Source organism: Alosa sapidissima, chromosome 21 (genome assembly GCF_018492685.1).
Source record: "Alosa sapidissima isolate fAloSap1 chromosome 21, fAloSap1.pri, whole genome shotgun sequence".
Lineage (NCBI taxonomy): Eukaryota > Metazoa > Chordata > Actinopteri > Clupeiformes > Clupeidae > Alosa > Alosa sapidissima.
The window spans coordinates 16532552-16550345 of record NC_055977.1 but is presented as its reverse complement, the minus strand read 5'-3'; the positions used below and the strand labels follow the sequence as shown (position 1 = coordinate 16550345).

Sequence of the window (17794 nt, the reverse complement as noted above, 5' to 3'; positions counted from 1 at the left end):
GATTTGCACATTCATTATGAATAAAACATTTCAGCCTCACCATGGGATCGACTGCAGAGATAAAATGAGCATCATCATTCATATGAAAGAGGAGAAATAAGTTGCTCGAGGGGAAGGTTTACAGACACACACACACACACATACACACACATATGAACACTCACAAACGCACACATATGAACACACAACACAGAGAGATGCGGTAACGGAAATGCACACCCGCCTCCATTTCTCATTTAACTAGTGAGAGAATGGTGGCAATAGAGAGAGAGAGAGTAGGACAGTCAGACTCACCAGTCACCTTTTTCCCATTTATATGGAAACCCTGCAGATGCAGACACAGCAAATGGCTTCAGACTGCCATGCTCCATTGGCTCTTCCCTTGTATATGACTCATTCTGCACTGTGGGTAGCAGTTAGAGAACACACACACACACACATACAGACTGAGAGAGAATCAAAGACACACGCACACGGACAGAGAGACACACACACACATTTACACATACACTAGCACTGTCTCTCTCTAATCTCATCTCACAGCTCTGTAGCTATGACTGTTGAGAGGTGTGAATGTTTAGGTACCTGTTCTACAGCTAAGACACCAGGTTTGAAACACGCCAAAGCTGAAAAGAAGAAAAAAAGATATGTAGTTCTAAAGCACTGAGACACTGAGAAATTATTGTCACTATTTATTACCAAGTGTGTGCGCACTGCATACTGCTGGTGGTGCACAAGGCATTTAGATGTTAATCACATTTGAAGGGTTCAGATGCAAAAGCCTCTAAATGCCACCTATGTCAAAAATGAGATAAAGATGGTGAGGGGATGCTCTCCACACATAGTATACGCTAATCAAATAATTTAACTTCTAAACCCACTAAATACCACTATCTTCCTGGTCTGAAATATCGATTTATAGGCAAAAACCTATAGGAGCCTGAATTTAAATGCTCATTTAAAAGAAAAGTGGTCAGACGGATTTAGAGGCTTTTGCATCTGAACTCTTCATTTATTCCCCTACTTTTGTAGCCCCTTCTGTGCACAATTATGTGATTTTAAAGGTTTTAATCATGCTTTGCTTCAATATATTGGAGAGGTGATTTATTTTTATTTTTTTAAAACTACTGTATTCTCAAATGCAAGGTTTATATATATCCATATTGCCAACATCTCTTGTTTACAGTCAAATGAAAATCTATACAAGTGTGTTATGATAGCAGGTGTGTTTTTCTTATTCACACATCAACAATAACTCCCATTAATGGCAGAATGTATTTTCCCCTTATGAATATGCTATTAGTCTACACATGTAGCCTACAAGGTTTCTAATAACAAGGTTAATCAGGTTGTTATTAACACAGCGCAATCACATGCAGGTGGACTCTTTCACATGAAACACCAAGTAATTAGTGTGACAGTGCCTGACAAACATGATGTGTGTTCTTTCACACATGTGAGGTGTTTCTTTTACTTTTTTAAATCTCTCTTCACTTTCGCTCTGTCGCCTCTATTCACCTCACAACACAACAGATTGTTGTGCTCTCTTTTGAACTTTGTTTTGCTAACAGTATACCACAAACATGTTTAAAAGAAAACCAACCATCTGTATTTTCTCCTAAAGTACATCCAAAGAGTAACCAATGACCACAGATGTGTGTGTACACACTCAAACCTACAGAGCTCTGACCAGTGATCTAGCACCACCACATACATGATCTAAATGAATATGCATGCTGATTGGACACCCTTGAAGACAGCCTGTAAAACTAAACAGACATTACATCTGCTTAATATACCAGCACAGGGTAAATGTAAGCAATTTAAGTAGTAGTGACTTATAAACAGGCTGCATAATGTAGCATAATTAGTGGCACAGAAGGGTTGTAAAAATGAAATGTATGTAGTTTTGTGAAACTGCAACAAGCTAAATTATCTTTAACATAACATCAATTTGTTTTCATCCACTGTTGCAATAGATGTCAACTTGTTTTTTTTTTTAAGCACAGTATATCCTGCAGTCATCATTTCAGGTAATGCACTGGTGTGAATGAATCAAATACTCAAATATCATATCTAGATGGCAGCACAATCCAACACAGGCTTTTCATGTAGTAATGCTGATTTTAATATCTCATAATTTCGTCAGGCACTGTAACTAAAGGATGATAGCTGAAATGCAAGGCCTGACAAGGAAGATATGGAGTACAAGTAGAAAGTTTCGCCTGTGCCAACTTATCAGACTTTTTTATGCACTGCAGCACTGCCTAGTAATCTTACTAATATTTGCCATCGTTTCAACATGTCGAACACCAGAATGTTAATTGGATCTCAAAAAAGTGGAGAAATATCATATCCAACAGCACAGTTCTACACCTCCAGTAAAAATATAGGCAAAAGCAATATTGCAAATGAGATTTTAATTTGGATAATCTTTTGAACTTTAATAGAGCCCCAGCCACTGGGCATATTGCAATTGCGACATCATTATTAAACAAAAGTGACACAAAACCATCAATTCAGAGCCTGTGACAGATAAACGCTTCTCAGCGCACAAATAATATTAGTTCTGCCTGCTGACGCCAGGGCTTATCGCCCGCCGTGGCTTATTGGACTCCCACCGTTGGCAGGTGCCAGGAGATTTGACAGAAATGTGTGCATATATGAAGAGTCACATGTACACGCAGGAACGTATGCAGAGATCCTTTGGAATCGAGCCGCGGGCGTGGAGAATGAGACGAGTCCATATCGGCCGTTTAATGAAATTTGCCTCGCTCATCAAACGACGGGAAAGGGCAATTATACATGGAGAGGGACACTGAGAGGGGGGAAGAAAGTAGCGGGAGATGTGAACATTTCAGCATACATATTCTCCTTCATTATCATATTAATGCGAGTAGCCCTGCAGACGGACATTTTGAATTTTAAAGATGCACGGCCGGCTGTTTGCAAATGGTAATTTTCGTGAGTGAAAACTTGATTTGATTGAGAAGGCATCTGAGGTAACAAGCTCAGTGGTAGGCAAAGGAAATCCGTTTTTCCCTCCATCCAGTGAACTGACAGACCTGATTCACAGCATTGCACTCCATTTAACCTTCTGGGTAGAATAACCTTTTCTTTTCAAGAAATAACATTATGTCAATTTAAAATGTAATGTTCCAATAAAAAAATGGCATATGGCAATTCCTGATACTCCTAGCTTTTTTTTTCCAGACACCACTCCTCTGTGTCTCTCACTGTTTTCACCTGTCATATGCACACACCCTTCTATCATGCAGTGCATCAGTAAAAGGTGTGATAACTCCTATCACTGAGATTCCCAGTGAACCTTGCCACCAGTTACTGAAACTCCCCTGAACGCACATCTCATCTGTAATTGGCTGGAACAGTTTGTTATGTTTCATGGTCCAGGCTGGACCAAGTTGTTTTTGTTGCCATTTTTGGAGCCTGGCTGTCCACAGAGACCGCATTTTTTACAGTGTATTCAGCAGACAGGCAGCTAGCGAAAGGTTATGAGATGTTGGTATGTGACAAAACAGTTTTTAGCTTAGAAACCGCGCAACCTCGCTTAGATCACCTTGCAGCCATAGGCTTGTATGCCTAAGTGCCAAGGCCATCAGATAGCTCTGGAAGACACATTTTTATTTGAGTCTTTTTTTCAAAGAAATCTAATCTTTTTCAAGTATCTTAATGGTGAAGCCAGCTCAGTCAAATAGGACTCGTTGAAAACTGACTTTTCTACCAATTGATGATTTATCTTGTGGGCGGAATATAGAACTCCGAATAAAAGGGCAATTTGAGTCTATTCAGTCAAGATGGGGCGACTGGCGACGAGACCCGACTTCATTTTGGTTCCATCCTGTCACGTCTGCGTTCATGCCTCCAGTACTAACCAGAAAGGATGATCTATTGACACAGATTATTCCAACAGGCTTTGCAGTTCAGTTCCAGCTTAAAGCCCAGGTTCCAGGTTTCTAATAAAATCCCCTTTCAGGGAATAAGAAGGCATATTAAGATGAATGAGAAAAATCCAGATATTAAACGAGAGTAGCACACCCAGTCCAACCGTTACTCACAGTCTCAAACTGGCTGCTGGTATCCTATAAGAAAGAGGTGGCTTCACACCGATATTTATAGAGCGCTAAGTGACAAGAGTGGGCAGAGGTCTGTGATCTTCTATCAGCTGGTCCGCTGTCTCAGTCATTTCCATCTGAAAGTATTTCACTGCCACAGACACGTTAATCCGACACAACTTGGAGTCCTCTGAATGATTTCATTCATCAAGCACATATATTTCCTGGCAGTTCGATTGCGGTCCTTGGCATGCCTAGTAGTGGCAAGCTCCAACAGAAGCTGTGTTTGCCTCATTTGTGCCTATAGACTGAGAAATGTGGTGTTTAGCATCGATGTCACCTCAGAGAAAACAGAGTTGGAGTTTGTGTGTGTGTGTGTTGGGGGGGGGGGGGGGGGGGGGTTCTTCACACCCTCACAATTTTAATCACCCTGAAGAAATTCATTATCATTATTGCTATTAAGTGTACCCCCCCCCCCCCCCGACAACCACCGTTGTAATTCAATTATTTGCATGTGTAAATGGGCCGCTCGCTGCGGCGAGGAACGTTTGGGAACGTGGCACGGAGGCAAAAGGCTCCTTGAAAGAGTGAGGGGTTATTTGGAAATTAATAAGGGAGTAAACAGGTGGCGCAGTCATCCCACTTGAACGGAGCAGTTCAGCCATGCTGCCCTTGAGCGCTCGTATGTAGATGATGTCATTATTTGTTAAAGGCTGTGAGAGAGAGAGAGAGAGAGAGAGAGAGAGAGAGAGAGAGAGAGAGAGAGAGAGAGAGAGAGAGAGAGAGAGAGAGAGAGAGAGATACAGAGAGAGAGAGAGAGAGAGAGAGAGAGAGAGAGATACAGAGAGAGAGAGAGAGAGAGAGATACAGAGAGAAATAGAAAAACACACACACACACACACACACACACACATACACAGGTGGTGACATGCTCCACTTTTCAAGATGGCCGGAATCAATTGCAGGTCTATTTCTGTGCAAAAGGATGATGTCATGCATTTCCTGTCAGTCTGTTTGTGGAGGCTGGAGGAGGAAGGGGGGGGGGGGGTGAGTGAGAGATGGAGGTGAAGGTGGGTTTGCGTGTGTGGTTCTCTCATTCAGAAGAAGCTGCTACTGCCACCCTATGGTGAAGAGTCAGAACGTTACATAAGCGCTTTCTAAAAGGGTGACATCATGTGTTTACATCAAAAGAGGACACAGGAAGGATGGGAGTGTTAAAGCGTGTAGGATGTGGAAAATGACATTCAGCCTTCGTAACCGAGCTCAACATATAGGAGCCTCGAGTCTGTGCCTTACCCATCATAACCAATTATTTACTAGCCTCTAATTGTTGCACATATACATACACACACACACACACAGAGCAAGAGAGTGAGAGGGAGTGAGAGTGAGAGTGAGGAAAATAATTATTTGTAGATCATCATGCTTGCCAGTTGTAGATCTCCAGTATCTGAGAAACCAGAGAATCCACCACTACAAATACGCACATGCACACAAGGCACACAATGCCAGTTATGTGCCTGTGCTGAAGACTGAACAAAACCACCTGAGACAACAGTTAGTGGAGTCTTTAACCTCGCCGGTGGACTGGCGAGCTCATTATCGGTGTAGACACAGCTCCCTCTGTTGGGTTAGACAGGTATGGAGGTCAGGGAGAGGACTTAGTTATGAGTCGTACTTGAGCACCTCCATGTGGTTTAAAAGGGCAGGCTGTTACACAGATTGGAGTTTGTGGAAATATACAGAATCCTGCAGTCATCTGAAATACATTTTCCGCTTTAAATTCATTTTAGAAAATGTGTGTGGTCTTGGGTTTGTAATTTATTATCTTAGAGAATTAGAGGCTACATCTTGGAGAATAAAAAGTGGGTTAACAAAATGAGGACAATTTTAACCATTTCTGTTCAGTTCATATGGTCGCATATTTATTCCTCACTTTGTCTTCTCCAATGACAAAGAAACAATGAAAAAAATACCTCAGTACATCAGATAAAAATAATCTTGGTTTAAAACAGCAGTTCAATCCACATTCCATAAAAAAAACTGTACTGGTGAGTGTTCTAAAAACATGTTCTAAAAGCAAAAATAAAACACAAAAACAGATTGAACAGAGCAACTCACTCCCTTGATTTGGGATGTGCTGGATCAGGGACAGATTGGATTAAGAGCCACTGACCACCTGAGACAGTATAATGGTCAGCGGACTGTTGAATTTGATCTCATCCTATTCATCAAACTATGATATAGTGTATGTAACAGCACATGACAGCATTTCTTTCTGAACACTATGCAGGAGTGATCCTTGGCTCTTAATAGACTGAAAACAGAACCATGAGTGATAGAGATAGTGTGTTATGATATGCAATGAGTATATCCTGTCCAGATTATAATCTGGGTCTGTAGTCTGAAACTAATTGGGGATAAAACCTTTGTGTGATTCTGAAGAAAGATCTGATGCCAACATAATTACTTCAATGGCCATTTAGATACAAAAAATCCCTTAGTAGTTAATGTTTTTGACCTTTGGATAGCTTTCTCTTTTGCCTTACTCATCAACAAAGGGAGCGCTGTCTGGCCTCTCCTTAGTTGATATTTCACTTAACTGTGGTATATACAAGCTGGTGAAGATGCTCTATAGTGGATGTTTAAAAAAAATACCAGAAATGTGTTAATGTCTTCTAAGATCTACAATGAAGGCTATTGTGGTTCTAAAGGGGCCCAAGGAACTCAAGGATCACACCGGCAATGGAATGCGAATGAGAGAACAGGAAGAGTGTTTGTGATAATGAGTGTCTGTGTAAGAAAATATTCCAGCTATGTCTGAGCCCCCCGCAGCAACTGAAGTGAGGTCACAGAAGGCTATGCCATGGTAATTGAAATACATTTTAAAATGGGAATTTTGTGTTTTAGCTGTATTCCAACCATGTTGAGCGGGAATCTGTATAAATATAGAGGAAAAAATATATTTTTCCAAAATAAATAGTTGATACTCTCTCAAAAACATTATAAAACATATATTGTTGAAATTGGGTTTCATAAGTTCCTTCAATGAATGAAAGGACTTCAGGACAAAACTGTGAAATGTTCAATAATAAAAACCAATATATCAGCCCTCAAAAAATGACTAAAATGCTTTATAAATAAAACAAGTGTAATCAAAAGAGGCTTAATGGATGTGAGTGTCCATTCGCAGTCCACCTCCTCTTCATTTAACACTCATAAAAGAATATTTTTGCTCAGTCTGGAACACAAAATAAATCACTCACACACAGGCACACACACACACACACGCACACACACACACACACACACACAGGCACACACACACACAGGCAGTGTTGAGAGAACAGCCTAGTTGACCTTCTTGTTGTCCGTTGGAGTGTAGTTGTTTGTGTGGCTATGTTGTTGGTCGTGGGGGCTGAAGTCTGTGCAGAAGTCTGTGCAGAAGCCGTTGCTGGACACCGGGGGCGGTGTGATCACAGGACAGCTGGGCTGGGATGACCCAGAGCTGAGGAGGTACCGGTCCACAAAGTCAGGACACCGCTCCACAAACTGCTCAAACTCCTCTGTACCAAGAAACAATCCGGAAGGCAACAGATTCATTATAAAGTGTTAATCACACAATCAAAAGCACCAATGTATTTGTTGTACAAAAAAATTCTAGATTTGATCTGGCACAAGGGCACAACTAGATGGCAGACAATACTCTTTTGTATTCAGTTTCTCAGTCTCAGGCATTTGATCACATCAGACCATTCCTGATCGACTGAAATATGTAAACAACTGCATTTAAGATGGCCACAAATGTAATGAACAACCTCCTTTTCCTTCATTTCACTGTTCATTACAAATATTGATTGTTGTAGGTCTATGCATCTGTGTTTTGGCAACAATAATGCAAGAATAAGTGTGCACCTTTAACTTTAAAATGACATTTTATTTATTCACATTTCTCTGTTCTCAATACCACCACTAAAGGAAATCTACATGAATAACAAATGGCATTGCATCTGACATTAAAAGGAATACTACCAAATAGGGAGGATGTTGGAATAGTTTATATCTAATTCCTAATACATCAGTTGAGGGCTTAGTATTCATCTTAAGAGAATGAACATGACCTTGCAGGATGTTCTATAACTCTGTGGAATAGCAGAGAGAGTGTACTCTAATTGGTAGTGTGAACTTAATGTGAATAATTGTGAGCATGAATAAAGTGTGTGGAGCATGACTAATACTAAGACCTTTATTATGAATCAGGTGTGAGCAAAGTATGCTTCAACTCACACTGTAAATGACACACTGGTAGTGCACGCTTCAATTAAGACGCTTAAGTGTTATTATGTAATAGGTAAGAAGTGTAGAGCTTAGATCGGGCCCAAAAAAGCAAGAAAAAAAGTCGCTGGAAATATCGGTCCGACCCGGCCCGCAGGTCAGGTCGGGTCAAGTTCGGGCTCAGGCTTAGGCAGAGAATCTAAACTCTAAAGAGGTGTACACTTCAGTTGAGACTGATCCACATGTGAGATGCAGAGGGAAACCTACCGAATGTGATTCTCCCTTTATGAGCAGAGTCCAGCACTGTGAACATGCGTGAGGTCTCCAGGTCGGTCAGGCCCAGAGTGCTTCTGAGGAGGGTCGACAAATCCTCCTCAGTTACACCTCCATCCTCCTCCGCCTCAAACATCTGTGCCGGATAGAGGACAGAATTGTTTTGGATTGTAAAGATGGACAATATTGAAATCCACGATCTTTACCCAAGCGTCTGGCTGAGAAGCCTAATGGCATCTTATCAGGAGAGCATTCTCTAATCTCCTCAAACAAAGACTCAAGAAACAAAGACTATCCTGTCCAGCCAAAGGGTTTCTCTTTTCCCAGGACGCTGAGCCTGAGCTGAGCCTTATACGCTTATGTCATGTGGTCGCCATTTTGAATATTTTCTGCATGAAAATGAGTCTGAGGTGGAAAAATCTGCTGTCGTGCTAGATTCTACTGCAGTGTCACTTACAATCAGAGCTGCTTTGATAACGATCCCGATGGCTTGGATGAAAAACCTTCAGTCTTTACCAGTAATGTTCATGATGACGTCAAAAAGTGGGATGATGAAGGAAATCGGATCCCAAGATCAGTATTAAAGGATGTATTGATATGATAGAGGGCTACATCATCACCCATATATAAAGTAAGAGACTGATTGGTGCACTCTCATCTCAGCAAAACATCAAAATATGGTCCAGCATCTTGCTTTATTTTGGCAATCCACTGCCGATGGATGACTGTCTCTTGGGAAACAATAAAAAGATAGTCCTTGGTTCCGTTGTTGGCAAGAACTACAGTCTGGTATACAGCATTAGGCCTTTACTCACTTCACCCACAACAACTTTACAAGATTTCTCCCACCTCACCCTCGTGTTAGCACAGAAAATATTCAAAATGCACCTTCAGACACGCACACATGCAGTTAGGAATTATCCACCATTTTATTTCTTCAAAGGAATATTATACCCCTCGATTGGGTGAGTATGTAAAGTAAGTCTGCATTACTTGTAGAGTATGTACATGTGTGTGTGTGTGTGTGTGTGTGTGTGTGTGCGCGTGTGTGTGCGTGTGTACAGGAGCGTGTGTGTGTATGTTTAAGCATGTGCGTGCATTTGTGTGTGTGTGTGTGTGTGTGTGTGTGTGTATGTATTGTGTGTGTGTGTGTGTGTATGTATTTGTGTGTGTGTTCACTCCAGACTCACCCTGAACCCCAGTTTAATGGTGTCCAGGCCTTTAAAGGGTCTGTAGACCATTGATAAGGCGATGACGTACTCCCTCATGTCCACCTGCCCAGTACCATACTGGAGAAACACAAAGCATGGAAATACATCAGTGACCACGAGGTACTCTCTGGGAAAACAACAAAACAAACCCATCAAATTATTTAGACAATAAATAAATAAAAAATGTACTATAATTTATTATTTAATTAATCAACATTAAGTAATAACTATTCATTATGTAAACAATTATATTCTAGTAAGTTTCCCAATACTCATATCAGATGCTCAAAGGTATGATTATTTTGAGTCATTAGTAAAATATGCTGATCTTGGTGATAATTCCTAAATCTGACCTCATCAAACATGTCAAACATGTCCTGAAGCATGTTTGTCACAGGCAGGTTGATACACTGGGCAAAGTCTGCCAGTCCCAGCTTGTCTCCCCACAGCTTGCGTGCCCTGCTGCCCTGTTCCTGTAGGACTTCATCTGAGAGCCCTGCTTTCAATCTGCAAGGAAGAAAGAGAGAATGAACTACAACTCCCACAATACACAGGTAACTTGACACTTTTCAAAGGATACAGGGAGATTACTGTTCTAACACTTTTATGCACCGTACTTCTTATCACTGTACTCGATGAAAATCTGCTGTCCAAAACCTTGCCTGTACCTTCATTCTTTGACCACTAGAGGTCAGCTGTGTACTACTGACAGAGGAACACTGCGAGAGAGGACGACGATGAAGAATGTCCTGGCATCTGAAATCAATCGGCAACTTTTCACTTTCCAAATCCAACAAATGGCTTTGCTCTCAGCTGCTCATCTTTATGATGCTGTTTTAATTAGGCACTACCCTGCCAGTGGTTGACAGCCAGAGAGAGCGAGAGAGAGCACTATTTGATTTTCCATTACTCAGCAGCATTGCTCTCACTGTGTGTGTGTGTGCGTATGCGGTGTGTGTGTTTCTATAATGCATGTATGTTTATAAACATCCCTGTGTGATCAAAATGCCTGTGTGTTGTGTGTGTGTGTGTGTGTGTTTTAGTGGCACTTCCAGGGCACTCAAGATTTCCCATCTGTTTATGGTTTGGCTCGGTAAGTCTTGAACAGTTAGGTGGATCAATAGGACACTCTGCTTCCCAGGCACACAAAAGACCTCTAGTTCAGCCGCAGACAACCCCGGGGTTCATTAAGCTCCGCTGTACATCGCTGTCTACTTAGTAGCGCATCACCACTCTGTCAACAAGTCCACCGCGGATCCTCTTAATGAAGTCCTCCAGGATTCTACACTTCCTCTTAAAAATCATTACCAACACACTAATGTCACCACACACACACACACAAACACAAAATCCCACAAACACACTAATGTCACCACACACACACACAAACACAAAATCCCCACAAACACACTAACGTTACCACAGACAGACACAGACACACAGACACACACGAAAATACTAATGTTGCCACACACTGACAGTTTCTATCCGTAAAGATGCCTCTGAAAGCGTTTTTATACTTTATGTCGATACACTCACACCTCATACTCTTCAAATCCATGCCACGTTAAGTCAAGCAAAACGTGAGATGCCGTGTCCGGCACCTCTTGTGTCTCCCTCATCTCCCATGTGCCCGCCTGGGTGCCAGTCTGTCCTGCTTACCCGAGTCGGCGCGCCAGCCTTGCAAACTCCAGTAGGCACGTGTTGCCCGGGAGACGCAGCGGGCCCTCAACCATGGCAAGCTGGCAGTCCTCAAAGGAATAGTCAGTTATGGGTGTGTCCAGTGCTCTGCCAAGAAAGAAACACAGGAAGAGGGAGCGAGAGAGGGGGGATAAAGAGAGAAAGAGAGAAAGAGGGGGGGGGGGGGGACATGAATCGGCACCAGTCTGAATCCAAAGCTCTCACACACATACAGTATAAAGTAAACAATCATGCTGTTTGCACAAACCCATATGTATGCCCATGTGTCTACACCCTTAAATGGACACAAAAACACATGTGCGTTTGTATGTACATGTATGTGCATCTTAATTGTGGCAGAACATGTCTGTGACTGTGTTTGTGTTTGTGTTTGTGTGTGTGTGTGTGTGTGTGTGTGTGTGTGTGGTGTGTGTGTGTGTGTGTGTGTGTATTTGCATCTTAATTGTGACAGCATGTGTGTTTATATAGCATGCATATGTGGTACTACACACACACAAACCCACACGCACACAGCGAAATACCATCAATTTTTAAAAGAAGGGAAATGACAGAATATCCTGGGGAAACCAGAAGTAATGAAAGAAAAACAGTTTGGCTCCTTAAAAACAACTTTACTGGAGGAAAGTGAAAGAAAGCCTTTCACTCAGACGGACAGAAGGGAATCCACAGGAAAAAAAAACAAAATGGCAGCCGACACTTACTTAGCCATCAGCCGGCGCACATTGGTAGCAAACAGAGCAGGGTCGCTCTTCTCTTCTTCTGAAGGTGTGTAAGTCGGGAGGTACTAAAACACATAATTAAATTCACTGAGCTCATTATCTTTATTAGATGGGATTTATGGATACACCTTAAATGCTCCGATGATCCTCTATGGCAGTCCTCTGTCAGTTCTTAGCCAAGCTTGTACATTCATGTTTGCATTGTGCAACTTTCTAGCATGACCCAAACTTGAACACCAAAAAGACTTGTGGTCTATTTTTACTTAAAATGTTCCATAACAGTTTCTAATTGAATGCTCAGGACACTGTGAGCCAAACACTGTACCCAGATCAGACCCATCTGGATAGGCAAAACAAACCATATTGAAACCATGGAAAACAAAAATTACTCTAATTTACCTCAATTTCCAAACGGTTGTTCAGCTGACAAAGAGTGAGCCACAGGATTTTAAACCTGAAGATAAACAAGCATTTATGTGTGTAACATTAGGTTAGAAACAGTAGGGTCATTCTGTGTCAAATCAGACAGAACACAGGAAAATGGTTGCTATACCATCTCAAGTTTTGCTCAGAGTTTGTCTACATCATGTTTAGGTCCCAAAACAAATATTTTTGTTCCATTCCAACATTTTCGTATGTTTTTTCACCCTTGATTTTTTTTAAATCAATTTTACACTCTCAAAAATGTCTCATCATGGAGGCCATGTTTGGACATAAATATATTAAAAAGCTTTACTACTAGCCTGCCCAATCTTTGTAAGATGGAAGACAAATATGCTCTCAGTATGACTGGATCATTACAAGTTTGCACTGCATACCCATTAGTTTTATATAAGGCCCTAGATTTGGAACAAAATGGGTCCGGCCGCCTTGTTTGGATCCGGCCGCCTTGTTTTCTCGATCGATTCACTCGACGTGCACACATACAAATCTTTTTGCTCCTATTATATCACCTAGCCAGGAGCAAAAGTATCGTCACTCGTAGAAGCAGATTACGAGCACTTGTATCAATTGACTTGTAGTCGTGCAAGAAAATCAAAGCGATCTGTAGAATTTTATTAATGAGAAATTATTTCACAGATGCACAACTTCGGATGCATTAGTTCACATTTGGGTTTACAAATGAACGAATGTTGTGCATGTTCTCAGATTATGAAACACAGATGTGCAAATGTGTTTCGCACCAACTGCGCTGCAACGATTGGAGCAAAAGTGTCGAGTGCGTGACTTGTGACTCACAGGATAGGATTTGTGTACCTGTAAAAAGGATACGTGAACCCGTAGCCCCTATTTGTGTTAACAAGATATAAAAAAATATGTACAACTTCAACTTTACTGTTACACATTTATGACTTCAGTGTGCACATGCAAAATCTGCAGTTAAATGTGCTCGCCACTTTTGCACCCAATATACCTTCATAAAGTCCCTCCATGCTGTGGCCCCTAAATACCTTTCTGACCTACTCCATCCCTACACCCCTCTGCAGTCCCTCCGGTCCTCCAACAAGGACCAGCTGGCTATACCCCCACACCAGACTTGGGAACAGGGCCTTTTGTGTGTCTGCCCCAACTTTTTTGAACCAACAACATTAATAAAATATTGTATATAAAGAAACAAATAATGACTGATACCAAATGTTTATAGTTCCCTTAATATCACTCTTTTTACACTTTTTTCCAAATCAAGGGCCTTGTATGAGCATGCTGTGCAAACTTTTAATGGTTCAGTCATACTGAGAACATGTTTGTCTTCCACCCTGCAAAGTTTGAGCTGGCTATGAATAGTACTTTTCATGATATTAATGCCTGAACATTTCTTCCCAGATAATGTGTTTTTCAGGCTGTAAAACTGAAGTAATTTCAATGGCTAAAAATAATATGAAGATTTGAGAATTTGAACAGAAATATTTGACAGGCCTTGGTTTTGGGAACCATTCTTGATGTAGACAAGGTTTGAACAAAATCTGAGACAGTACAGCAACAACCTTATCTGATTTGACACGGAATGACCAAGTAACCAACTAAAAAAGCAAGAGCAGTAAAAAGACGGCTAGTATGCTTATTATATGGCTCTTCACAATGCTAGTAGAACGCTCCATTGACTTAAATGGGATTTCCCAACGTTCTACGGTCAAATATGTAAGGGATAATGTATAGAATTCTAGTCATTATCGAGAAAATAAATACCAACAGGGCAAACCGGACCCAAGGGGGTAAGAGAACATCTGGAAAGTGTACCCCCTATGGGAGGCTCTGAGGCCTCACAGGCGCACCGTAGAGAAAGTATCGTATAGTCAGGAGAAGCTTGCAGTGAAAATAGGGGAAGTATGTGGGGGGACGTGGAGGTATGCAGTCAAGGGAGAAGCCCATAAAAGCATCGGAACACAATATTTCAGCAATGATTTGATGGATTGACAGTACTTTGGAATGTGGCAAGTGAATTCATATGAACATTTATCCACGAACAACTAAGATATTTTAAGAAAAGTATATGTAGTTCAAAAATGAAGTAGGGGTAACGAGGTAGAACTATATTCACAGCAAAAACACTAATTATACAGGCAATGGAAAAAAAACCTCTCTCAATTTCAATCGCGGTTAACGGTTTATTTACAGATCTGTGCTTGATTCTGCGCAGATTTCTCTCGGAGCAGCTACCAGAAGAGTTACAAATTTCAGACAGGTTGCTCACGTCCCATCTACGTCGTCAAGTTCGACTTCGCTGTCAAATAGACTTTATTATATGTTTCCCATTCAAGTCAATGGAGCTTTCTATAGCATTGTGAAGTAAGGGATAATGTATAGAACACCGGTCATTATCGGGAAAATAAGCCCTGACAGGGCGAACTGGACCCCGACGCATCAGCAGAGGGGTCTTGCTCGCCCTGAAGGGACTTATTTTTTTCATGTGGAGTTTATTTTTTCGTTTTGGCAAGTAGCCGCATAATAAGCGGGATTATGTATGGAACGCCGGTAATTATCGGGAAAATAAGTCCGTTCAGGACGAACCAGTCCGGTTCGCATTCCATACATTATCCCATACATAGCACACATGCATGTCATATGCCTATACACTTAACTCATGGCACGACCAGAAATATTTTGAACATAGAAATGAAGACATGCTGGTCATGTCGCATGCATGCACACAAACACACACACACACACACACACAGAGCAAGTACTTACGCTCCAGGCCCTCTCCACGTCCATGAGATTGTGTCCTGCCGAGCAAGAATGAAGATTGTGAGACATACAAATGCATACACACACGCAAACACAAACACAAACACACACTCACATTACAAGCACATCTACTTCTCTGAGATATGACCAATAGACAATATCTGCTGTACATATGACCAATAGACAATATCTGCTGTACATATAGACCCTTTCAATCAGTTCCTTGAAGGTTTCCGGTTCAGATGTTCTTACTTTACAATACTTTGAAATGAAAATATATACGACTTTATCGTAATGTTCTTTGGTCCCCTCTGTAGTTGGAAGGGTCTATACATTTGTCTGCAGCTATAACAATCAGGGCCTGATAGCTTTATACGGTGTGTAGTCTGTGCGGTGTGATCCCCACAGGTGATGAGGTCTCCGGAAGGACAGAAAATGATGTCAGCAGGGCCTGATCTATGACTCAGCCCCACCTCAGCATGACAGTATGTTGAGTCCCACAGAAACCTGATCACCAATGCATTATTCAGAGAGAGAGAGAGAGAGAGAGAGAGAGAGAGAGAGAGAGAGAGAGAGAGAGAAGAGAAAGAGAGAGAGAGAGAAAGAGAAAGAGAAAGAGAGGGGGAGAGAGAGAGAAAGAAAGAGAGAGAGAGAGAGAGAGAGAGAGAGAGAGAGAGAGAGAGAGAGAGAGAGAGAGAGAGAGAGAGAGATTGAGAGAGAGAGAGAGAGAGAGAGAGAGAGAGAGAGAGAGAGAGAGAGAGAGGGCAGAGAGTATGTAATCTCATCCCACCTGTACATGAAGTCTGTGATGAGAGGCGTTAAAAGTGATCAATAGACCATTACTGTATGTGTACGTCTCTCTCTTTTTCTCTCTCTCTCTCTCTCTCTCTCTTTCTCTTTCTCTCTCTCCCCCTCTCTTTCTCCTCCTCCTCCATGCATGCGTGTTGTGCTGTGATGTGATGTGAGTGTGGGTTTGTGGTGGCACCAACATCCTGCTCTGGAGTATCTTATCAGATGGATGAGGCACGCTCACCATGTCATTAAGATAACGAAGCACCACCGGCTGAACAGGCACTCCGGGGATGAAGGCACCTATGGAGGGAACACATTGATCATGAGCGAAAGAGAGATAGAGAGAAGGAAGAGATGGATTGAGACAAAAAGAGTGAGAGCTAGTGAGAGGAACACAGGGAGAAAAAGTGTAAGAGAGAGAGAAAGAGAAAGACTGAGTGAGCCTAAGCCTCAAAATGAGACTTAAAGAGATTGCAAAAGGTCGACAGCAGCTCATCCATCTAGTTTATTGATGCAGGTATATCAGGGGTGCTGTTTGTCTTTAGGGGAAATAACGTGTGTGGATGCTAATGGCTAGGCCGAGGCCCGTTGGCAGCTTTAGTGCAGCAGCATTAGCAGTCAGGGGACTGGCGCCTGCCCTGTCCCCTCCTCTCCTCTCTGACCTGGTTTCACCCGAGTACCGCTCACCTCATGGGTGTGCTCCAGTTCTCTCTCTCTTACTAGAAAAATGCAAGAGAAAAGTGTGTGTGTGTGTGTGTGTGTGTGTGTGTGTGTGTGTGTGTGTGTGTGAGAGAGAAAGAAGGAGACAGACAGAAAGAGAGAGACCCAGAGATGCATCAGATCCAGAGATATGTTTATTTATGTGTTTGTGTGTGTATACAAGACACAGATGTGAACTGTATAAGACACAGACGTGTGTTTACGTGTGTGAGAACAGCGAGAGTCTGAGATATGTGAGTGAAGGGGAAGGGTATTCTTTTAAAACAAAATCTATTATCCAGGTCTGTGGCACCAAAAAATCTGTGGTCTGAAACTAATCTGGCTTTATCTATGAACGTCCGTGACTAGGGGCGAAGCAACACAATCTCACAAACACATACTCAAATACCCTCCAAACCAGCAACTCTTTGGTGCCGAGGTCACTGTTCAGATAGAAACCAAAGACAACATTGCCTTATTTTAGTCTTTATCAGAGTGACCACCTGTGTCAATACAATATACAGAAGCAGGCCTATATGTATTCTATAGCAGGTCCATTGACTTTGACCTCAGAAAAGGAATAAGTCTATTTAAGAGCAGACAAACTAGTAAAAACCACACAGCAGAAAGTACAGCACAGATGGTGTGGTGTGTGTGTGTGAGAGTGTGAGAAAGAGAGAGAGAGAGAGAGTGAGAGAGTGTGTGTATGAGTGATGAGAGAGTGTGTGCGTGAGAAACACACACATTCTGCATTACTATAGTGCAGTTTTGTGCAATATCTATGCACCCCAAAAGCACCACTTGTTAATATAACAATCAATCACAAGGCCTTCAGTGTATTAACACCAGAAAAAATGCAAGATTT

The 17794-nt window shown here is 41.8% G+C and overlaps 1 protein-coding gene across 1 annotated transcript; it reads right to left on the bottom strand.

Moving 5' to 3' along the window:
• Positions 1 to 5976: 5976 nt before the first annotated feature.
• Positions 5977 to 16922, bottom strand: lpcat1 (lysophosphatidylcholine acyltransferase 1). The gene is made up of 10 exons (XM_042077510.1): positions 16918 to 16922; positions 16472 to 16673; positions 15442 to 15476; positions 12652 to 12706; positions 12235 to 12317; positions 11495 to 11620; positions 10186 to 10339; positions 9812 to 9910; positions 8616 to 8757; positions 5977 to 7639 (listed from the first exon to the last, which is right to left on the bottom strand). Exons 1-10 carry the CDS (start codon positions 16920 to 16922, stop codon positions 7425 to 7427), a joined length of 1116 nt encoding a protein of 371 aa, XP_041933444.1. The 3' UTR covers positions 5977 to 7424.
• Positions 16923 to 17794: the final 872 nt, after the last annotated feature.